Below are 24,128 nucleotides of genomic sequence, written 5' to 3' on the forward strand. Positions count from 1 at the left end.
GACCTTTGCAGTGGCCTCCTTTCTGGTCTCCACACCTATGCCATATTAACCTTCAAAAGAGCACAGGTGGGCTTCCCTGGTGGCACAGTGGTTGAGAGTCCGCCTGCCGATGCCGGGGACGCAGGTTCGTGCCCCGGTCCGGGAAGATCCCACATGCCACGGAGCAGCTGGGCCCGTGAGCCATGGCCACTGAGCCTGCGCGTCTGGAGCCTGTGCTCCCAACGGGAGAGGCCACAACAGTGAGAGGCCCACGTACCACAAAACAAACAAACAAAAAAAAAAGAGCACAGGTATGACCAAGGCATTTCGATGACCCCCCAAAACCTTCCCTACCAACCATCACATGGAACCTGACTCCTTGGCTGGTTTCAATTATCCACACTCTAGCCCCAACCTCCTTTCCCAGCCCTGCCCCCATTTTCCTCTCTACCCACCTACAATGGGGACAGGTTGGCTAAGACCTCCCTGGTTCCCAAACTTCCATGTTACCTTCCTGGTGCCTCACCTGTGGTCATTGCTCCACCTGAAATTCCCCCAGGTTCTCAGGTCAGAATCCTAGCTCTTCCAAGATGCCAATTTCCAGTTGAAAGGAATAACTCCTACCTCTGAGTTCTCCAAAGTTCCTTTACCTGGAACCCTCCAATGGCTTCTAGTTCATTCATAACTGAATGAACTAAAATGAATGAACATGTCTTATCTTACCTCCTAGAGCAGTGCCTGGCACACAGTGGGGCAATGGTATTTTTAAGGAGGATGAATGAATGAGTGAATGAATGCCTCTAGTTTTCCTTCTATGCTCTGGACCACTTGCTGGCAGGGGTTGTAGCTGTGTCTCTAGCCCAGTGCTGGGGCCAAGATGGGCCTCAGATGCCCATTGCTGGGTGTGTGGTTACCCTTCACTGCTGTGGGGACATGATTTGGAGGTTAGCAAAGGAGATAGTTTAGCCCCAGGGAGTTGAATGGAGGAGGTGACGACTGGGAAAGGTGTCATCACCCCCTTTATCTCATTCCCTCCACCTCAGTATCTGGGTCAGTGAGGCAAGTCTGTAGCGCCCCCCAATGTGGGGACACTGAAGCAGAGGTGCTATGGCTAAAGGTCAAGGTGGTCTTTCTGCCCACAAGTGAGTCTTCAGCATTCATGCTCCAGCCACAGGTCACCCATCGCCCTTCTCACGGAAATCATGGGGTTTACCAGTGGCCCAGGCCTAGCCCTTGGCCAGTAGGCACCGCAGCAGACTGGGGTGGTGCCCGGGCCCCTCCCAGCTCCTGTGCAGCTGACGTGGTCTCTTGTGCCTCCGCAGAAGGACTTCACAGTGCGGGAGGAGCTGCAGCAGCAGGACGTGGAGCGCTGGCTGGGCTTCATCACCTTCCTGTGTGAGGTCTTCGGCGCCATGCGCAGCAGCACGGGCGAGCCCTTCCGCGTGCTCGTCTGCCCCATCTACACCTGTCTCAGGGAGGTAAGCCTCTGCCGGCCCTGCCCGAGAGCGCGGGCGCTGCCCTGTCTGCTAGCGACGCGCATCTCCATCTCTGATGCGCCAGGAATGCTACAAGGCTTGTACCACTTAAAGTGATCAATCATTTGGTTAAGAGAAACGGAACTCCCCGGTGCTTTTGTTTACTCTACCCAGGTTTTTATTTATTGAGTTTACGTAAAAGGAAATAATCCCCCAAAGGAAAGTATTATGAACTCAGACTGCAGTCATTCATACTCTAGAACACTGCCTACAGAAGGGAGATCTACAGAAAATATTGAGTGAATAGATCTTTGGGACTGGATTGGTTTACCATTGAATTATTCATTTTAAAAAATATTTGCTTCTAAATTTCCTCTGATAAAGAAATAAATAAGGATAATAAAGAAACTTTTAAGAAGCAAGAAGTCAGTGGGGTGATTGCCCTACCAGGTATCATAACCCACTTTGGAGGGTCACCCTTGGCAGCTCTCAAGGGGTAGAATTGAAGGGCAAATGTGGAAGCTATTGGTGTGTCCAGTGAGAGGCTGGTGGCCCCAAACCCAGTCATGAGAGTGAGGAGGGGGAGGACCAGTTGCATTCCAGTTATATCTTTGAGTTAGAACCAACAGGACTTGCTGACATGAGATACAGAGAAGGGAGGAAGTGACGTAGGGTCCTCATCTACCACCCTGCTGGCACCATTTCCTGGGACAGGGAAGCTGGAAGAGAAACAAGTAGAGTGTGGATGAAAACCAAGAGTTTGGGTGGCCTGTTGGCCATCCCTGGGGACACAGGCTTCAGCGTTGTGTGAAGTGTCGACCTGTACCTGGTGCTGGGGACTGGATGGGGTCACCCAGGGGTGGGGGGCGGGGGGGGGTGAGATGGAGGAGGGGAACTGGACAAGGAGTGGCCGGGAGGCTGGAAACAAGCCAGGAGGGCACAGTCATCACAGCCCTTGTCCAGTGGGGCCAGCCCACACCTCACAGGTATTGGTCCCCTCCCACCCTCAGCAGCTGATCCCAAGAGGAACAGCCTCTGGGGAATCAGTGGGACCAGGACAGAGAAGAGGCCTGGGTTTGGCGACAAGGAAGGGCCCCACGGTGTCAGTGGAGTGAGAACAGAAGCTACGTTTGCCTCGTTGGGGAGTCGGTGGAGGTGGGGGCGTGAGCGTGGACACCTTTTTGGAGAAGTGCTTCTGTGAAAGGCCGCAGGGAAAGACAACTTGTCAGCTAGAGGGGAGGTATGCGGTCAAGAGACACTTTTGTGTTTCTGAAAGAAAGATGATAGAGCAGTTTAAGGGAAAGGAGGGGGCATCTGTAAATGTTTCTGAAGCATCCATTTATAGGAAAATAACACATTCATTCCAGACTGTGTGGATCTGCATGAAAGCAAAGCACACAGGCCTCTCCTGGGTGCTTGGTGGCCCTGTCAGCCTCTACCATTTCACGTAGCCAGAGATGTTTCTTGATAAATGTACTTGAATTCAGACTTGTTTCTCAGATTCAGACAATGACCTCTTCCAACTTGAGTTCACTCTCAAAGTGTCCTCAGCTCAGAAAGAAGTACCAAGATGGGCCATGGCTATGCTTTTTGCATCCCATTGGGATGCTTTGAAGGTAGCCCTCTTGGAGTCCTCTCATCCTTGCCTGAGCTGCCCTGCACCCCTGACCACCCACCTGAAGGCAGGGAGCAGCATTGTTCTAGGGCGGTGACCTGGATTGCCCCAACATGTCCCCTCTGCGTGATCTGGGCACCTCCTGGTGTTGCTGTCACCTGCTCCCCCGAGCAGGAAGCAGGGCTACAGCCGAGCCCTGGCCCTGGCTGCTGGGACACTTCTGACAACACCTGAGGTAGTGCGAACCTTCTGGTGTGAGATCCGGCAAGTGCCAGGAGGTCTGCACAGACCAGAAATAAGAAGCCTCCCCTGACGCACACTTGTTTGTTGCATTAAGCTCACACAGAGCCTGCCAGGCCCACGGTAAACTTGAAGGGTAAATAAATGACCAGTGGTTTTCACCATTTTGTAAAAGAGGAAACCACCGCCCCGCGTTCCAAGCTATCTGCCTGAGGCCACGCGGGGGGACCCCTGGATTCTTAGAGTCAGCTGCTGCCTCCTGCACCTTACGACACACACGCGCACCCAGGCCTGACCCACGTCCCAAAGCAGGTTGAGCCAGCTCTAGGACGTTTCTAGAAGCCAAAATCACTGCCGCTGCCTTTCTCTGTGCTGGACAAGTTTAGGCTCTTCCCCCGGGGCCATGCAGATGGCTGACCCCAAATGTACAGGGCCCACCCTGCCCTGAGGTCATCCCAGCTTCCTGAACCATCCCCGGGCCAGCATCTCTGGCTGCCCACTAGACACGTCCCAAGTCAAGCCTCGAGCCTTCCAACAGGATGTGCCAGCGGTGCCCCAAACCCTCCTGCTCACCCCCTGTCCTCACGTGGCCCAGACCCAGCCTTCCTGCCCCACTGTGGCCAGACAGCAGCCCCAGGACTCCCCAACTGCCCTTTCTCAGTGTCATGGGACACCCACTCCACCCTCTGCTTCGGCACCACCCCCTAAGGCTTCCCCTGCTCCCCTTTCCTTGATGCCCCCGAGTCACACACAAACCCACGGGCCATCTTGGTGCGAAGAGTCTCGTTTGGAACAAACCTAAGCGAAAGATACAAATTCCTCAGTCTCGGGGTCTTCGTGCTCATGGAGGCCACCTTCAGTGGATGAGGGGCTTACCCAGATTGAGCGTGTGCTTAGCCCCTGAGCCCCTTCAGGCTGGAGGACAGCCAGCTCTCTGAGAGATGCCCTGCCCTAGAGCGAGACCCCTGGGCATTTCCTTCCACACTCTCACCTAGTTGAATTAACCCTCTCTCAGTCACTCAAGCTTGAAATCCTGGACTCCATCCTTGGAGTCTCTCTCTTCCTGGCCCTAAAACACCTCCTTCCAGGCCCAGCTCAAGCCACCTCTTCTGGAACCTCCCCTGTCCCCACCCCCAGCCGAGTGTACCAGGAGCTCCCTCCTGAGCGAGGCAGTGCACTCCATCCTTATAGCTCCAATCCTTTTTACATCACCTTAGAGGATTTTTTAGTATAGATAACAGTACAGTGGAAGGCATTGTCCAAAGCACTTAATGCATTCTCTTGTCTTTTAACTCGGGCAACACCCTGAAGATTATCATCCCCATTTTCCAGAGAACAGAGAGATCAGACAGCTTGCTCACAGCCACACAGTTAGCGGGGCTGCAGAGTCAGCATCGGAATCCAGACGTGACTGCCCGAGTCCCTGCTCCTAAACACCCTGCTTCACTGCCTTACAAGCAGAGCGGGAGCTGCTCTTATTCTATTCTCGTCCATACCCAGCGCCTACTCTGTGTTGGAAGCCAAATAGATCTTTGTGGGATTGATCCTGTTTTTGCCATAAATAGCATGTGCCAATCAGGGATCCCTCTTCGAGGGATGGAGAAGGATAATCTTCAACAAGCTCTTTCATTGTTTAAGAGCAAATGGTTTCTGCCAAGATGGTTTTCCAAGTGAGTGAGGAGTAGTACGGGTGACCAGAAGCCGCGTGAGTCTCCTTGCCCTACTGTTTACAGCTCATGTTTGCCTCATGAGCTCTTTTGAATTTTTTTTAATGTTTTCAAATGTTTATTGTGGTCAGAACACTTAACATGAGATCTACTCTCATAACAGCTTTTTAAGTATACAGTACAGTATCGTTATCTGTAGGCACAGTATAGTACAGCAGATCTCTAGAATTTATTCATCTGGCATAACTGAAATTTTATACCTGGTGATTAGCAACCCCCCACTTCCTCCTCCCCGCAGCCTCGGGCAACTCCTATCCTATTCTTTGTTTCTATGAATTTGACTATTTTAGATCCCTCATATAAATGGAAACATGCAGCATTTGTCCTTCTGTGACTGCTTATTTCCCTTGGCACAATGTCTTCCAGATTCAACCATGTTGTCCCATTTGCGAATTTCCTTCTTTTTTTAAGGCTGAGTAGTATTCCATTGTGTATAGATCACATTTTAAAATCTATTCATCTCTCGGTGGACATTTAGATTATTTCCACATCTTGGCTGCTGTGAATAGTGTTGCAATGAACATGGAAGTGCTAATATCTCTTCCACATCTTGATTTCAGTACTTTTAGAGAAATACCCAGGAGTGGGATTGCTGGATGATATACTGTAGAAGTTCTATTTTTAATTTTTTGAGGAACATTCCTACTGTTTTCCATTGAAGCTGTACCATTTTGTATTCCCATCAACAATGTACAAGAGTTCTAATTTCTCAACACGTTTTAATCTTTTGTAGTTACATATGTATATATATATATATATGTATGTATGTATATAAAATAGCCTTCCTAACAGGTGTGGGGTGGTTTTGATTTGCATTTCCTTGATGATTAGTGACCTTGAGCATCTTTTCATATGCCTGTTGGCCATTTGTATGTCTTCTTTGGAAAAATGTCTATTCAAATCCTTAGCCCATTTTAAAAAATCTGGTTACTAGTTTCTTTTGCTTTGGGGCTGTAAGAGTTCCTTAAATTTTTTTGAAAATTAACTCCTTATCAGATGTATGGTTTACAAATATCTTCTCCCATTCTGTAGGATGCCTTTTCACTCTCTTGTTAACTTTGCTGTAAGAAGCCTTGTAGTTTGAGGTAGTCCCACTTGTCTGTTTTTGCTTTTGTGCTTTTGGTGTCATATCCATGAAATCACTGCCAAGACCAATGTCATGAGACTTTTCCCTTATGTTTTCTTCAAGGAGTTATAGTTTCAGGAGTTATGTTTATAAGTCTTTAATCCACTTTTTAGTTTATTTTTGTGTAAGGTGTAAGCTAAGAATCCAGTTTCATTCTTTGGCATGTGAATATCCAGTTTTCCCAACAGCATTTGTTGACGAGACCATGCTTTCCCCATTGTGCTTTCCTGGCACCTTTGTTTCTATCCACTCCCTCTCAGTTGACCGTACATGCATGGATTTACTTCTGGGCTCTCAACTCTGTACCATTAGTCTCTATGTTTGTTTTAATTACTGTAGCTTTGTAATATATTTTCTTTTTTTATATAAATTTATTGATTTTTGGCTGCATTGGGTCTTCATTGCTCCATGCAGGCTTTCTCTAGTTGCGACGAGCGGGGGCTACTCTTCGTCATGGTGTGGTGGCTTCTCTTGTTGCAGAGCACAGGCTCTAGGCACGTGGGCTTCAGTAATTGTGGCTCACGGGCTCTAGAGCGCAGGCTCAGTAGTTGTGGCACACGGGCTTAGTTGCTCTGCGGCATGTGGGATCTTCCCCGACCAGGAATTGAACCTGTGTCCCCTGCATTGGCAGGGAGATTCTTAACCGCTGTGCCACTAGGAAAGTCCCTGTAATATATTTTCAAATCAGGCTGTATAATGCCTCCTGATTTGTTCTTTTTCAAATTGTTTCAAGATTGCTTTGGCTATTTGGAGTCTTTCATGGTTCTGTATGAGTTTTAGATTTTTTTTTTCTATTTCTGTGAAAAATAACACTGGAATTTTGATTAGATATTGCACTGAATCTGTAGGTCACTTTGGGTAGTATTGACATTTTAAATATATTAGTCTTCTAATCCAAGATCAGGAACAAGACAAAGAATGCCCAGTCTCATCACTCTTATTCAACATAGTACTGGAAGTCGCAGCCAGAGTAATTAGGCAAGAAAAAGAAATAAAAAGATGTCCAAATCAAGAAGGAAGAAGTGAAATTGTTTGTTTGCAGATGAGACGATCTTGTATATAGAAAACACTAAAGACTCCACACACAAAAAACTGTCAGGACTAAAAAATGAATTCAGTAAATTTGCAGGATAAAGATCAACATACAAAAGAATCAATTGCATTTCTATATGCTAATAACAAACTATCCAAAAAAGGAAATTAGGAAAATGATCTCATTTACAACAGCATCAGAAAGAATGAAATACTTAGGCATAAACTTAACTAAGCAAGTGAAAGACTTGTACGTTGAAAACTACAAAATACTGGTGCAAGAAATTAAAGACACAAACAAATGCTAAGACGTCCCTCTAGCTGTTTTTAATAGCATTCTAAGAACCCCTTCATCCTGCTAAGGTCCTCAGCCAAACTGTGACTGCAAGGGTTCCACACACAGGAGGGCTGTAATCAGTGTCTGTGGCCTGAGCTAAGGGTTTTATCATCTCCCGTCTCACCTGGAACTGACCTGGCAGGTTTGGGGTCTGGCTCATCCAGTGCCATCCCTCACCCCCTTTTTCCTGACCCTACAAGGCTCTCTGCCACCTCTGTAACCCAGTGGTGATGTTCCTAGACTCCTCCAGGCTATCAGTGAATGGTTCTCTCTGGGCCCCTTACTTCAAGAGCTTTGTTGAAAATTCCTCTGCAGGGGATACTGGGGTGAATTTTAACCCCCCACACTTGTTTCCTCTGAGCCGACTTTCCCCCATGCACCGTGGGCGTTTCTATCCACTCCCTCTCATCCTTCCTCCCTCCCCCAAACATCCCACCTTTCCTCTCTGCATTCCCATCCTCCTGCCCTCTTCTGAGTCCGGCAGCCATAGCCAGAGGTCAGAGTGGAGGAAGGGAGGAAGGGAGGGGGTGCCTCTGTCAGGAATCTCTCCTCCCTCTGCACCCCTCTGTGACCCCCACCAACCTCTCCCTCTGGTTGGCTCCCTTGCTCTCCTTCCCCGAGGCACCAGAAACCCCATCTGCCCCTCCCCGCCCTTCCCCTGAGGGGTGTCTCTGAGCCACAGTCCCCCCAGGGACGCAGCTGGCGGGGCTCCTGGAGGAGGCTGGCAGGCCCGCTGGCTGCAGAGGACACAGAGGGCGGCGCGTCGGGCTTCTCCGGAAATGAAATTGCTCCGTGCAACAATGAGAGAGCCACTTTCTTAACATTTTGCGTGAGCGTGCATTCAATTGCTCACATTGTTTTGGCTCCAGGGGGAAATCTGACCTCGGAAAAGGCTGAGATGAAGTGGGTGTGGGTGGAGATCCTCCACTCTTTCACAGGGCTGAGAGAGTCAAGCAGAACATTCCTCAGAGGTAACTTCCAGTGGGACCATTCCTCCCTTCCCGAGAAGAGCAGGAGATGGGGCTGTGTCTAGCCACCCAGCTGGGGCCAAGGCAGGGCCCCCTGGGGCTGCAAGAGACCAAGTTCGGCTGTGCCCAGGTTGGTGATGGACCCTAACGGGAAGCAGAGACTCAAAATTATCCTCCATGCAGCCCAGGACTCTCAGTTGCATCCCTGGCAGGTGTGGGGAGTGCCTGCCCCCTCCCTGCCCCCTCTAATCTTTGGGAAGCTTTTACAAAATCACAAATTCTCAGACCAATTAAATCAAACTTTCTGGGGATGGGTTTTGGGGAGGCACAGGAGTTGGGGGGAGAGTAAAGCTTCCCTTATAACGCCAATGTGCAGCCAAGGTTAAGAAACACGAGTAGCCGCATCCTAGGTGCATTTTGTGAGGCCACTGATGAGCAAAGGGCACGTGGAAAGGTACCACTGGAAGAGCCAGAGAGACCAGAGTTTGAATCCCAGCTCTGCCACTTACTAGCTGTGGGGCTTTAACCTAATTCTTCATCTTTCTGAACCTCAATACCACTTACTAGCTGTGGGGCTTTGACCTAATTCTTCATCTTTCTGAACCTCAATATTTTCTCTTTGTGTGGGAATAATGGGAATAATTCATTCTGCGTGTTTGTTTTAAGGCTTAAAATAAGTGAGATGGGGCTTCCCTGGTGGCGCAGTGGTTGAGAGTCCGCCTGCCAATGCAGGAGACACGGGTTTGTGCCCCGGTCCGGGAAGATCCCACATGCCGCGGAGCGGCTGGGCCCGTGAGCCATGGCCGCTGAGCCTGCGCGTCCGGAGCCTGTGCTCCGCAACAGGAGAGGCCACAGCAGTGAGAGGCCCGCATACCGCAAAAAAAAAAAAAAAGTGAGATGTTCACATGAAGCAAGTAGTGTGTGACAGCCCCTCGGTGAGCTGACATATGAATTGCTGTTGAAAGCAAACCATATTCCAGGCGTTACTCAAGAGAAGTATCGCATCACAGGAGCCCCAGAAAGGAAGATCCATTCTCCTAACTGGGCACCAAAGCCCCCCACGATCGCAACCCCTGTTTCTGGAGAACCTCTCCTGAGTCCTACAGCTGCAGCCACCCTGTTCCTGTTGTGTTTCCACAGAAGGTCTCTTACTTTCCTCCTGCCTCGAGCGTGATCTTCCTCCTCCTTCTGCCTGACTCTAGCCCACCTTCAAGACCAGGTTCACTTCCCACCGCGTCCGCACCCCGGGCCAATTTACTCTTCCTGCAGCATGCTGCAGAACTCGCATCCACACCGGCCTGCCAACGCCCGCTCTCTGGACATGGCCTTTACCAGCGGTTGGATGAATGCCTGGTGACTTCTTCTTGATTGCTTTAAAATCATTTCCACCTTCCATTGGTACCTGAGGATAGGCTGTGTCTCATCTATCATGTAACCCTGACTGCATTTTGTTCAGGACTCTGTGTCCATTCAGTAAGCAGTGACTTGGTTTGAGACAAAGCTAGTTTCTTACTGAACTGCAAAGTTTCCTGATTGTACTAGAAGGAAGGAGTACAAGTTGTGATCCTCTCCGAAAAGGCTTACAATCCACTTGGCTACCACATCCCCAGAAATCAAGCACCTGTGAACATTTATGATGGGTTGTACAATACAGAGGTGGAGGGAGTTTAGGAGTGTGGGCAACTGCTGGGGGCAAAGGGGAAGGGGGACTACAGCTTAAAGGGAAGTGGGCTTCAGACAGGTATTGGCAGGGAAGGAGAAAGGCCCCCAGGAAGAAAACTCTGAGCGGAGGGCGGGTAGCCAGAATGAAGCACGGCCCGTCTGTGTGGTGTGGTAAAGGGACGGCCTGATGGGTAGGTCATGGGCCGGCACTGGCTCCCAGCAGAGGAATTCTGGTGGACACAAGGTGATACTAAGAACCTCTCTCTGAGAGTGTTTTAAGCTGGAGAGCAACACCATGGAAAGCATAAAGGAGAGTTTGTTTATTCATTCAACAAACACTGAGAAAAATGCTATTTCTTTACTGAATTGAAAAGTCTCCCGGACACTTTTCCTGCTAGAAATGTGCTGAGACAAAGTCAAATAAATCTGGGGCACTCCCTGGCCAGAGAGGCCCACAGATAACTCAGTGCATGGTGGAAAGTACAGTGCTCAAAATAAGGTGAGAGTGGGAAGCGGGAGTGTGGGTGCCCACAAGGCAGATGAGACAAGATCTGCCTGGCAAGGGCATCTGAGCCGAGAACCCTCTGACTAGAACCTTCAATCAAGCAGGCTAAGAAGCAGGAAGGGAAGGGCTGGAACGAAGCTTGAAAATTCAGGAGAACCTTCCTCCATGAACAGTTTATTCCAGCCCTAGTCTTAGGCAGAGATTGCAGCTTTCCCAGGGCAGGTACCCGGCCCCTGGGCACTGGTTTAGCGGCAGAGTTCCTGCAGGTCCAGCAGCTACTGCTATGAGTACCCAGCTTAAGCAACCATTCCTGTAACCTCTGCAGAAATAACTCCCCACGGTTTTTTGTCCCCTCCAGAGCTGCCGTCCCCCTCTTCCACTCGGCAGCCAAGTCACTCTGTGGTGTGATGCCGCTGACCTACTCAGACACCCCCCGCCAACACACACACACACACACACACACACACACACACACACGAGCACCCTGATGTGTCCCCACCTGAGACGAGGCCTCCTCAAGATAAAATTCAGGTCTCACCCCACCCCCACTCCCCCGACCCTCCCCCAGCCCCCCCTTTAACTGTCCTACTTCCTTAGCCAGACTCTGCAAACTGAAATGTGAAATTTGAAGCCAGTGCGCTCCTTAGCAACCATGGTAACACAGGATCTGATAGAGAGCCTGGAGTTATAAAAATACCAGCTTCCACCAGACACTGGTTTCCAAAGGGAAACCAGTCTCCACGCCAGAACCGTTTTTAAACAGTCTTAAAACTCAAGAGATTTCCAAACCCATCTCAACATGGCTCAGGAGGACATCTCTTCAATTCCGTTTTGGAAGGTGGTGCAGTTGCAAGCTTTCAGTATTTTCTCTAACATTTAGAGACGCAGAAAAGATGTGGCTCTCTGAGAATTCGGCAGCCGTGTCAAGGATATATAGGTGGGAACGGCTGTTCTTAAACAGCAAATATTCGACATTTTTTTTTAAGTTAGATTGAATTGCTGCCACTCCTTCCAAGTTCCCTCCCAGCGAGTCCTCAGCGCCTTCAATCCTCCTGATCATAGAGGGGGACTGATTTGATCTATCTCCCCTTCGTAGAAGACGGCTTTAATTAACATAAACATTTTCTAGCAGGAATTTACGTTTAAGCCCTCGAGTGGAGAGGTAAGAGGTACAGCTGCCTAAACTTCTCTGCTCAGGGCCAGAAAGAAACGTCCTGCATCGCTGTCCTCCAGTCCCTCCCCTCCCCCACGGAGGCCCCCTGCGGCACGGCCTCTCGCCTTCTCCCGGCGCTGCCTGCAGGGGGCGCCTGGCCTTGCGGGTTGGGGGTGGGGTGCTCTTCCTGGAGGCACGGGGCCTCCCCCGGCCCAGCCCCCAGCCCCGCCTCCGCCGCCCGGGCGGACCGGCTCTCCCCACCTCCCCACCCCGCTCCGCGCTCTCCTGCTTCCTCTTATCTCCTGGGGCCATGCCTTGTAATTTTGAAAAATATTCTAACTCAGTAATTAATGTCTGAACTTCAAGAGGCCCCTGCTTTCTGCAGAGTCGCGCAGAAGGCGGGCAGGGACGGGGAGGGGCCGGGGTGTGGATTCTTTTTCTAAGCTGGCGAGTGGAAGGTGGAGGATGCATTGTTTCTTGCTAGAGTTTGTGTACGAGATACACACATATATACGTGTACACATACGCATGCGTCTGTCCATAGATTTTTTCAAATCCTTTGGGTTTGGAAAAAAAGGATCCTTCCCCTCGCTCCGTCCCAGCGGCGTTCTCCCAGTGGGCTGATGTCAGAGGCTGCTCAGCCAGCTGGGGAGCATGTGGGGAGACAAGCTGGGACACTTCGTGAGTGTTTAGGTCCGGGCGGGGGAGTGGGGATTGGCTGGGAGGGAGCGGGAGTGACCTATATGTTTAGAGGATAAGAAATCAGGAGCTGTGGGGTAAAAAAATGGCCATCAGTAACTTCAGATAACACAGAAGTCAAAAACAAAATTTGCCTATTTCCCACCCACAAGGAGGTTGTAAGCAGCCCCAGTGAATCCTGGCTCAGCGTCCCCCAACAAACGCCTCCCCGTGGTTTGCCCATCCCCCATGCCAGCCCTGCCAGCCCTTCCTGCCCCAGCTCGGGTCCCCTCCACCCAGCAGTTTGGGTGCCAAGGGATGAGCGGGCTGCTGCGGCCTGGGCACGAGCATGCTGTGCGTGGCCCCTGCCCTCACAAAGCTGCTGTCTACTGGGGAGAAGTGGAAACACAAAGAGCCCTGTGCTGGGAGCTGGTGCATAAATCACACGCAAGTCTCTCCAGGACCCACACTGATCTTTCTCTACGCTGCTCCGGCTCTCAGCGTCAAAGAATTTAAAGCCAGCAGCTGATGGTACCCCCCCCGCCGCTGCTCCACCCTCAGAGTACATGACGCTTAGGCAGCACTTGTCGGTGTGGAAACCAGCAGGTTAGGAACCACCTTTTCTCCTCCTTTCTGTCCACCTCAAGTCCTAGCCAGAGCCCAGTTCCTTATCGATGGCTCCATTGTCAGTGCTGCCAGCAACGATCGGTAGGTGACCGGAGGCCTGGGCCAGCCAGGATCAGCCTTTCTTGTAGCCAGCAGAGAAGAGTGTGGGGAGAGGTGGACTTCAGAGCTAGACAGACCCAGGCAGCTTACCCACTCTGGCCCTCAGTTCCTTGTCGGGATAAGGATTAAACGAAATTTAGTAGATTTGCTAATTACAAGTTGACTTCCTCCCTTCGTTGTACGTTGCAGGACACACAAAACAAAGACATGAAAAACAAAAGACATAGAGTAAAGGGATCAGCCAGCAGCACATTCATATCGTATAAAACGAAGTGCTTCTTAATGAGAAAAAATGTGAAGGAACACAGTAGATGAAGTTTCAGGGCCTTTGTCCTTGCCGTTCCTTCTGGGAGAATGCCCTTCCAGGTATCCTTCCAGACCTCTTCTGGGTGTCAGTTCTTCAGAGGGACCCTCCCGTACGATAATCCTCACAGCCTGCTTTCTTTTTCTCCATAGCCCTGACTAGTATCTGACTCCACCTTAAGAGTTTTCTTTGTTAATCTGCTTGTTTTCTGGCTCCCCAACTAGCATGGAAACTCTCTAAAGGCAGGGGCTGGACTACTCTGTTCATAGCTATACCTCCAGTGCCTGGAACAGTGCCTGCCATGTAGTAGGTGCTCAATAAATCCTGTTGAATAAATTAATGAACTAGAATGTCTAGACTGAACAAAGCGGGAGACAACAGTCACCCTTCTAGAGTGAATCGAGGAAGATTGCTCAGGGGAGATAAATCCAGAATCCCTGAAGAGGCAAGGTGAGCAAGCAGAGTGGGGCTGGCTGATCGTGGTCCCTAGAGATGAGCTCAGAATGAGGGAGGGAAGAGGAACACTCCCCCCCGAAATCCAACTCAAAGGAGTGTGTGCAGAACGTGAGCAGAAACTTCTGCCAGTCAATGAAGCTGCCCATATTCTGCCCACATTTCGCTCTAGTTAAGTGGTCTTTTCTCGACTTCTGTGTGCCAGGCTTCATGTGAGATTTAATTAGCCTGTCCAAAGTCAGAATCCTATGAGCCACCATCGTGAGAAGTCAGGGTGGGCTTCTGGCCCTGCTTCATAGATCGAGAGCCTTGGGGAAGGGATTGTGGAGGGGCCACTGAGTGAGCACCTGCTGGGTTCCATGCCGGCTTCAGCTGGGCCTGCAGATGCAATCAGGGAGCAGAGCCTTCCTCTCCTGCCTCTCCCCTGAGGAGGAGTAAGGAGGATGCACAGGGTACAGGAGGGTGCTGTGAGGGTCAGAAGAAGGTGAGGCCTCGACACAAGAGGTGGGGGAGTGGAGCGGGTGAGAGAGGACACCCACAGTCACAAACGCTAAGGAGAACGAAACCTCCTAGCCCTTGACAATCACAGCACAATCCCAGCGATGGAGCAACACATCCAGTACAATATAACGGCAGCCACTGTGTCACTGTACCTTATCTAGTAGCTGCGTTTTTTAAAAGGCACCAGTGAAATTAATTTCAATATCTTTTATGTTATCTAATATATCCAAAGTATTATTTCAGCGTATAATCAATATTAAAAAGCATCCGTGAGATTTTTTTCTATTGTTCTTTTTTGTACTAAGTCTGAAATCCAACGTGTATTTTACATTTAAAGCATCTCTCAATTCGGACTCGGCGCATTTCAAGTGCTCAGGGCCACGGGCGGCTGGTGGCTCCTGTACTGAACCATGCAGGTCTGGAGGCTAGCTTCTGGAGTCCTCAGGCTTTTGGAACAGTCTGGATCCCAAAAGTATCTGGATCCCCAAAGCCTCAAAAGTATTTTTATAGCTTCTCTCTCTGAGCACCCAGGAGCAAAGGAAGTTGGTGTGAGCTGAGGCTTTAAACTCATAGTCAACATGCTAACACTGCTCAGTTGGCCAGAGGTCCCTGATGGGGTCTGCAGAAGGCCATCCTTGTGACCCCAGAATGAAAAAAAGATGGAGAGAGTGAAAGGGGGAGGCGGAAAAGCTAAGAGAGAAGAAAAACACAGAAAGGGGAAAAAGAGGTCGTGGGTGGCCAGGACGGCAGGCTGCGTGACAGAGCTAAGAACAGAGTCCACAGACCGAGGAGGGGCAGCCCCGGCAGGGCAGGCAGCTGCCGGCTCCAGCTCACAATGGCTAAACAGAAAGCGAGGCCCAGGCCATGCAAGACACAATTAGCTCATTCTTCCATTGCCCTTTTGGTTACACTGTTGTTCTCGGGACAGCCATTTCTGTAATTAAGACCTTGTCCCTTACTCAGAGGTACTGCCACGTAAAAGTAGTTGCTGAATCTGGTTTCCCAGGGTTAAAAGCCAGACTTAGGAAATGCAAACACACATTCACTAACTAATTATCCTTTAATTAAGGCTGAAGCCCTGCTTAAAACAATTAGCTCTGGGAATTGAACAGTAGGTAGGACTCCACTTTCTGCTAATTGCCCTCCCCGGATGGCCAGGATATGGCACGTTTCAAGGGAGAGGGGGACAGGAGGGAACGAATTCGTCTGCTGCTTTTGGTCTGGACTGGACAGAGCTCGGCTTGCTTTGGACACGTTAGTCAGAGGAGAGCTGGAGGTGTGGGGAAGAGCGAGGAGGATGTGGTTTGGGCAAGGGGAGTCGAGAGGCTGCCCCAGGCTTGGACGCGGGCCGTGGGAAGTCTCAGGAGCTGCTGCTGGCCACACTGAGGTGCCTTGCCTGGCTGGAGCTGAGGGCGTGGGCCAAGGATTAGCTGACTGGAAAGCAATTAGATGAGGTGGGGCTGGCTGGGAAAATACCTGGGATCCCAGGGCCAGGGCTGAGACTTGCTGGGGCACTGCCCAAGGCGGGAGCCTCGGGGGCTCTGGGGAGCAGAGGTGCCCCCCCGGTGAGGGTGACTACCACTGGTCCACCGGCCCGAGCCTTTCTTGCCTCTTGCCCGTGAGGAGAAGTGGATTCTAGAGTGAGGGGAGTCCAGAAAAGAGGCCCTTTTCTGATTACATTTCCTCTCTCCGAATGTCTCCTCCGCCTCGGTTTGCCCGCCCCCCTCCCTCTACCCCCTCCGCAGACTCCCAGGACTTTCCTAGGGCAGGCCTCAGGGAATCAGACTACCTCCCCCTTTTCTAGGTAAGACGGATGTGTATGTAGGGTGTTACCCTTCCAGGGACTTTTAACGTTTTGAAAGGAGAGGTTGGAAGAAAAAAAATGTGTGCCCCAAAGGAAAAAAAGATGCTCAGGGTTTTGGGGGGAGTCAGGGAGATGACTAACACCTCCAGGGGTCTCCCCAGAAAATAGCCACAGGCATTAAAGCTTGCAGAGAATCCCTGGAGCCTGTCCTCCGGGGGGCTTCCAGTTAAGAGCCCCTGCTCCAGAAGTGGAATTGGGATTTTCATCCAGGCAAATGATCAGAGGGGCCTTCCAGACCACCCTCAAAGCAACAGTGTAAAGGATTCTCAGGGCTGACCCAGCAGAGATAAGGACTTCCACGGATTCCAAAAGCCCCTGACAGCTTACTTTTTTCCCCCCCGGAAGAGATCCTAGCTCATCCCTGAGCTCTCCTCTCTCTCCCCAGATCAGAGGTCAAAAGACTTCTCTAAAGGGCCAGATAGTAAATATTTTAGCTTTGCAGCCCAAGAGGCAAAATCGAGTTTAACCACATCCCTGCGATGTGTGCTGTGCTGAACAGCAGTGCGAATCAGTGGGAACGGTTTCTGTAGAAACTACTCAGCTCTGCCTTCTTGATGGGAAAGCAGCCGTAAGTGATATGTAAATGACTGTGACCGTGTTCCAACAAAACCCTATTGACGGACACTGAAATTTGAATCTTATATCACTTTTATGTGTCACCGAATCTTATTCTTCTTTTGATTTTTTTCCTAGCTATTTAATAATGTCAAAACTATTCTCAGCTCATGAGCCTGTAAAAGGCAGGCAGGCTGTGGACGAGATTTGGCGGCTGGGCTGTAGTTTAACCGACCCCTGACCTAGATCTGTTGTTCTCAGCTGGGAAATTGCCTTCCAGGTAATGTTGATGCACATTAAAATTTAAGAATCACTGTCGGAGAAAGGAGAATTTGCCATTTCTCAGGCAATACTGTTGCTGAGGTTAGGAGGACCACACACTGAGCAGCAAACACTGAGCTAGTCTGAACTTCACCCCCACTTTTCAGATGACAAAACAGGCCCAGAGGTGACACAGCTCTATCATTTGAACCCAGGGAGAGGCTTCTCTGTCCCAGGATGCAGAGCTGGGTGGTTTTTCTATCTCTGGCTGCCTTCAGAGATCTACCCTTCCAGCAGCTCACGATGCCCGAGGCTCTAGCTGAGACACAGGAAATGTGTATGTGTCCCCTGGAGTCCCAAAGTGGCAGGGCTCCAGTGAGTCACTTCCCGTGAATGGCGATAGTACGCACTGAGACATCCTCACGCTGTCAGTCAGCTCCCTCCCTGCCCTGCGCTTTAGAGAAACTCCCTGCCAGCTTCGGGGATCGACGAGAGGGAAGCTAAAAGCCCCCTCTGTGAGAAAGGAAATGGAAAGAACAAGGGCCTGGACGTCAGATTTACATGATGTCAAATCCCACGCTTTTTGTACTAGCTGGAACCTGAGGCAAGTTACTTAATCTCTTTGAACCTCAATTTTTCCATCAGTAAAATGGGGAAACAGCCTCTACCTCTGCAAGGTTGTCTTAAGGATTGATCATAATGTCTGTCAGGTGTCTGGCACAAAGTACAGAACTTTTATGGTTTATTTTTTCTTTTTCTTTTTTTTTTTTTTTTTTTTTTTTGCCACGCTGCGTGGCATGTGGGATCTTAGTTCCCCGACCGAGAATCAAACCCGCGCCTCCTGCAGTGGGAGTGCGGAGTCTTAACCACTGGACGTCCAGGGAAGTCCTAGGGTCTCTTTATCGGCCACCCTGGCATTGTGCCTTAACCACAGAGCTACCCAGCCACAGCCTAGACAGCCACGGCAGAAGACGACACCTGAGACCATGGCTGTGTTGATGTCACTGGCTTGCGCTTCTGTGACATTTCCATTGGTGATTTAGGGGTATGGCTCATGTCCAGGGTTTGTACCTGGGCCCCTGGGTGGCCTTCAGGGTCTGGGAACCCACTGAAATTGTACGCTGACATCTGTGAGCCTGTGGAGATGTGCATTTTTCTGGGAGAGGTGCCAGAGTTTCCATCAGATCCTCAAAGGGCTCCATGTTCCCCCCGAAAATTACAGGATGCCTATCTATAAACACAGTGCAGAAGAGGGCACCAGACTTTTGAGACAGATTCCTGGATTTGGAAATCAGCTCCCTGACACTGACCTATGCATCGGAGGTCATCTAATTCAGATCTGAACTTCCATTTCCTCAGCCCTAAAAGCTGGGACTAGCATACCTGCCCTGCCAAGTCCAGAATCAGATGATACCCTATGAGGGAAAACCCAGAGTGGGCAGTCAAGAATGGGTAGAGCTCTCACAGGGGCCCAGGTGAGCAAGGTGAGTCACAGGGGGCCATCCTGCGGGGCCAGTGTGTTTGCTTCGAATTTAAATACTGGGGGTTTTAAAGTGGGCAAAATTAAACTCTGGTGATAAGGAGGATCATGGTGACCCTCGGGAAGGGTCAGTGAAATGACGGGGCGGGCGCAAGAGGACTGTGGGGTGTGATCCAGGTTTGTAGCTCTTGGTCGGGGCATCAGAACATGTTTGCCCTTTGTTATTTGTGCAAATCCATCTCACTGCACATTTTTGTATGTGTGATACTTAAACAAAAAGTCTTCTCAAAAAACGTTCAACTGAGAAAACTAGAAATACAATATAAAATCACCCCCTGGGGGCTTTTTCTATATAGTTTTGCAGTTAAGTTAGCACATAGCTTGAAGAAAGAGTAATTTATATATAAACACAAATAATAGAGTAAGATTTTAAAATAATCCAAAAGCCAGGTTTAAGTATCTTTCTTCTTCACCCAAACTGCTATCTAAGTCTGCTTACATAACTTCTGCTTTCTTTAATTATCTCACAGGGCCCACAGGCTGTCTCGGGCCTCTTCACAACCATGGTGGACCTGGCCTATTTTGGGTGGCCCGTCTGCCAGGGCGGTGGCTTTGCTCAGCACACTCCTTGATTCCAGAATGTGCCTGTCCTATCCCTTCTCTCCTTCTTTCCTGCAGTGGATTTCTCTTCTCTCTCCCACCTTACAGGTTCCCCTCTCTCTAGTGTTTTCTTCTTATCAACCCACTAAATCCATCTGAGCGGGGAAGACCTTCCATTGCCCCCATATTCCCCTCCAGAAGCCACCCCATTTCTCTCTTCCCTAAGAGCCAGGATTTTCAAAAGAATTGTCTCCCTACATGGTGTCTCTGGGTTGCTTCTGCCCCATCCAGCCAACAGCGTGGTCCCCGTTCGAGACTGCCGCATCACCAAATCCAGAAGCCTACTCAGGCCTCCACACCACCATTAGAGCAAGGAAGCAGCATAGGTGATTTGTAAACCAATGACAGTGGCTGTGCTCCAACAAAATTTTATTTATGGACACTGAAATCTGAATTTCATGTAATGTGTCACAAAATATTGTTCTTCTGATTTTTTCTGTCAACCATTTAAAAATGTAGGGACTTCCCTGGTGGTCCAGGGGTTAGGACTCTGCGCTTCCACTGCAGAGGGTGTGGGTTCGATCCCTGGTCAGGGACCTAAGATCCTGCAAGCTGTGCGGTGCAGCCAAAAAAAATAAAAAGGAAAAATAAAAATGTAAAGAGCATTATTAGCTCGCTGGCCTGTACCAAAGCAGGCTGAGGGTGGGATTTGGCTGGTGGACTAGAGGTTATCCACCCCTAATCTAGATGTATGATTCTGAACTAGGGGCAGTTTGCCCCCCAATGCCAAGGGGCATTTGGCAGTGTCTGGAGACATTTTTTGTGGTCACAACTGGGAAGTGCTACTGGCCTCTGGTGGGAGGAAGCCCAGGTTCTACTCAGCATCCTGCCATGCCCGGGAGGCTCCACAGCAAAGAACTGTCTGGCTCAAATGTCAATCATGCTGTGGCTGAGAAATCCTGGTCTAAATGATCTCATCTGGCCCCAGGACTTTAAATACCCTCTGCACCCAGTGCTCTCAAATGTGTCTCCAGCCAGGACCACTCCTCTGACCTCTAGACCCAATGGCCAAGTCCATTCCCCCCTCCAGCTGGCTTCAATCTTGGTAGATGAAACCACTGGCCACCCCTTTAGTTCAGGCCAAAAACCTGGGAGTTACCCTTGATTCCTCCCTTTTCCCCACCACCTCTCTTCTGTCATGCCACCATCACCTTGGACGTGGGCTTAAAATAGCTCCAAGCTGGTCTTCCCTCTACCTCTTTGCCGCAGTTTTCTTCATCCCAGATGAAACGCCTATTGCAAGGCAGGTGTGCCGCCACCAGGGACTCACAAAGGTGTTTCCAAGCCAATACCGCTCTCGAGTTGGGTGTGCTGGGCTGCCCAGGCCTTGGGCGAGACTCTGGGCTCAGCTCCACCTGGAGAATGTCTCACCTGGGTCCTTGCACAGGCAGCAGGTACTCTCACAGATGCTAGAAGAAAATACAAAGAAATAAGATTGATTTTTTTTATGTACCCCTGAAACTAGTTTCCTTTCTCGTCATACTTCATATAACATACATAGATAATATGTTTGTGCATGAGTGTGTAGATACACACACACTTGGAGGCTGGCTCCAAGTACATGTATCACCCCGAGTTTAGTGTAGGAGCCTTCGCCGAGGGCCTATGTTCACCTTTAAGTCCTTCTCCAAAACTTCATTTGACGGCCCCATAACCAGAAACATGGAGAAGTTGATGTCCTTTGGGATTTACCAAAGGACAGGCAACTGTAGCTTGTGGTGGGCCATGAGCGAGACCCCAGGCGGAGGCCTCAAAGCTTGTGTTGTGTTGGTCACAGGCAAATTCCCAGGGCAGCAGCAGCCCTCAGACTTGAACTGCACAAACTCTAGATCCGTATCTCCAGGCCTGCGTGCATCCACCTGACACCTCCCCCTGGCCCACCCACGGATTCCTCAAACTCTGAGTGTCCTGATACGACCCATCTCCTGCGCCCCAAACCTGCCCCTCCCCCCAGGGATAGTACCACCATCTTCCTGGCTGTGGTGGCTGAAGACTCCAGGCCATCCCTGACCAGCCCTCACCCCGTCAGTCCCCAGGGTCTGTGGGTAGCAGCTCTCGTAGAGTTCCTGGCTCTGGCTACCACTCTTCTCCCTCTCCATTGTCTAGGCCAAGGTCACCTTTCACTTGAATTACCCCACCAGCCTTCTAACCAGGCTTGGCCAGCTCTCTCTCTGTGGACTGCAGGCTCACAGGACTCTCAGGGGTCACTGCCTGGAATGTTCTTCCCTCCTTCCCTCTTCTGACCCCACTCTTTCTCTAGCTCCACCTTAAAGTGTCAGTTTAAAGCTCTCTCCCCCAGGAAGCCTTTTCCGAGCCTCCTTTCCCCGCACAGATGAGAATGGTCCTTCCTGCCACCCACCACCGCAGCACCCTTAGTTCTGTGCAAAACGAGCCCACTTAACTACTGAGAGCTGCCACTGATAGAGCCTCGCTTACTGTGTGCCAGATACTGCTCTAAATATGTCTCATAGATTATCTCATGTAATGCTCCCCCCACTTTCCAGATGAGGAAACTGAGACACAGAGAAGTTACCTGTGCAACATAATTAGCAGGTGATCGAGTCGGGATTAGAACCCAGGCAGTCTCACTTTATAGCCCCGGCTCCCATCACGGATCTGCTTGTGTAAACTCTGTCTTTTCTACTAAACTAATAGGTCTATGAGGACAGGATTCATGCCTCCCTATTGAATGAATGAATGAATGAATGAATGAAAAAGTTCTTCTATTCTTTCAGACTCCTTGGAGGAGGGTGCAGGACCAGCCACGCTGCAGGCCCGTCTGTCACTGGTGGGGCTGCATCCAGGGAACACAGAGGCTCTTCTGAGTGGCTTTGCCCCAGCCAGCACATACTTTCCTTCAAATCCAATCCACAGGTTTTCTGAGAGGGCCAGCTGGGCACAAGGTCCTGTGTGAGGAAAAACTAGTCTAGGTAAACTCTAGGCTATCGACCTAGAACTGGGTAGAACCAAATAACTGCTCCCGGGCTGTGAGTTATGAGGCTTCTCCCTACAGGGGATCCGGAGAGGAGGTCAGGGAAGGCTTCTCGGAGGCGGGGGGGCGTGTCTTGCAGTCCATCTTGCAGGATCCAGTAAATGGAGCCAAGGTGAGAGAAGGCAGGCCTGGCTGAGTCAATGAGGAGCAAAAGCCGGAGGCAGATAAGGACAAGCCATGTTCATAGATGGATCTGGCTGGACTGGAGGCCTGTGAAGGGGAGAGAGGGGGGATGGAGGGCCCCTGGGGTGGAAGTGGGCCAGCGAGCCCCTGAGTGCCAGGCTAAGCAATCTATGCCCTGCAGCCCAGTCAGCTGGACCTGGTAAGGATGCGCTGTGTTACAGAATATTGACGCACATGCTAATTCACCCAAAGAGCTTGTCTCAATTTAGAAAGAGTCACCCCATTATGAAAATGTATACTCTTGCTAAGGGTAAGGCTCTAAAGCCAAACAAACTTCCAGGTGCCCATTAAACACTCTAATCTCCAACCTTAGACTTGCCAGCGAGTACCTCTGCTGTCCCCAGGCAGCCCAGGCCCTTTTCTCAGCCCAGGCCTGTTTGCCCCTCCGTTTGGGTGGCTGCTGCTCTGAGCACAGATGCTAATTATGCCTTGAGCACAGCCCTATTTTTTCTCTGCTTAATCGTCCCAGGCCCAGCCGTCCCTGCCCAGTTGGTCCTCGGTAACCTCCTTGCACCCAAACGCACCACAGAACCAGCTAAGCTCCTTTACCCAAGGGGCAGACCTCCCGGCCAGCTTCTGCCATGTGTCTTCAAACTCCACGCACCTGCCCCACCCCGGGAAGACTGGCACCTCTGCCTGGGAACCAGGCTGCTGCAGGCATTTCTTCTTCATACAAAGAGGAGGTGATCTAAGCAAAGGCTTCTTCAGCATTCCGTGCTTGGGGGCAGAGTAAGAGGCCGGTGTGCCCCTCCCCCAGCTCCTCAAGGCCCCTTGCTGGTTACTTGCACCCTCCCCACTCCCACCCCCTGCAGAGTCTGGAATTGGTAGGAGGGACCCCTGGTTAGCTTGGCATACCAAGAAGAACCTTCTGAGAAGCTTCTTCCCAGGCTCAAGACAAGGTGGATTGGCAAAGCCCTTCAGATGACTGTGTGCCCATCAGTGAGCAATGCCGGGCTCCGGGGCTGCAGCGGCCTAGGGCTCTGTGCACAGGGAGGCCTTTCCTTGGAAGCTGATGGGTCACCCTCTGTGGCAGTGCCCCTCTCCTGGTCCCCTCTGAGACTGCAGAGAAGTCAGCCCTCTGTCCATACCTACTTCCCCATCTCTTCTTCTTTCTGATTAAATTTCTTTGCCTTCATGAAAGGAAACATCTTGCACCCCCAGGATGCATCCTGTCTTCCCGAGGGGCCCACCGTGCTCTGATGTGTTTAAACCCGGGAGAGGGAGGACAGAAAGGCGATGGGTGTGAAGGGGAGGCCTCGCTCAGGGACTCGGGTGGCTAGACAGCGGCGCGGCCACCCAGGAAAGCTCACCCAGGGGAGGAAGGACTGTTTCGCAAGCGAGGCTGGGCAGGCGCTCTGAGCTGGCCCATCGGCCCTGGCACGCGGCTGGGCCTGTTAGGAAATCCAGGAGCCGCTCTGTCTGCTTTCCAGCAGGCGCCACTTCTCTTTCCACTGCTTTGCTCAATTCACGGCCCGGCTCCAGGGCCAGGCTGGCGGGTCGGCGGGCAGGCTGGGCACCCTCTGCCACAGGCCTGGTGCCCGGAAGTGCCCACTCCTGCCTCGGCCCGTATTAAGGGTCCCCGGGCCTGGGCTGCAGAACTGCGCTGATCAGGCCGGCCGGCTATCGTGGCCATCTCGGGTGGGAGGGCAGGG

The 24,128-nt window shown here is 50.9% G+C and overlaps 1 protein-coding gene across 5 annotated transcripts in view; it reads left to right on the forward strand.

Annotated features, from left to right (window-relative positions):
• CTIF (cap binding complex dependent translation initiation factor) overlaps positions 1 to 24,128 on the forward strand; it is a 307,707-nt gene that overhangs the window by 265,100 nt on the left and 18,479 nt on the right. For all 5 annotated transcript variants that reach the window (XM_089895159.1, XM_022584518.2, XM_022584521.2 and 2 more), the window contains one exon: positions 1,302 to 1,457. In XM_089895159.1, the coding sequence (XP_089751285.1) occupies positions 1,302 to 1,457 (156 nt within the window). The remainder of the gene's footprint in view (positions 1 to 1,301; positions 1,458 to 24,128) is intronic.

Source organism: Delphinapterus leucas, chromosome 14 (assembly GCF_059928025.1).
Source record: "Delphinapterus leucas isolate spDelLeu-1000000601 "Yukka" chromosome 14, BTC_Dleu_Yukka2, whole genome shotgun sequence".
In the NCBI taxonomy this organism is placed as follows: Eukaryota; Metazoa; Chordata; class Mammalia; order Artiodactyla; family Monodontidae; genus Delphinapterus; species Delphinapterus leucas.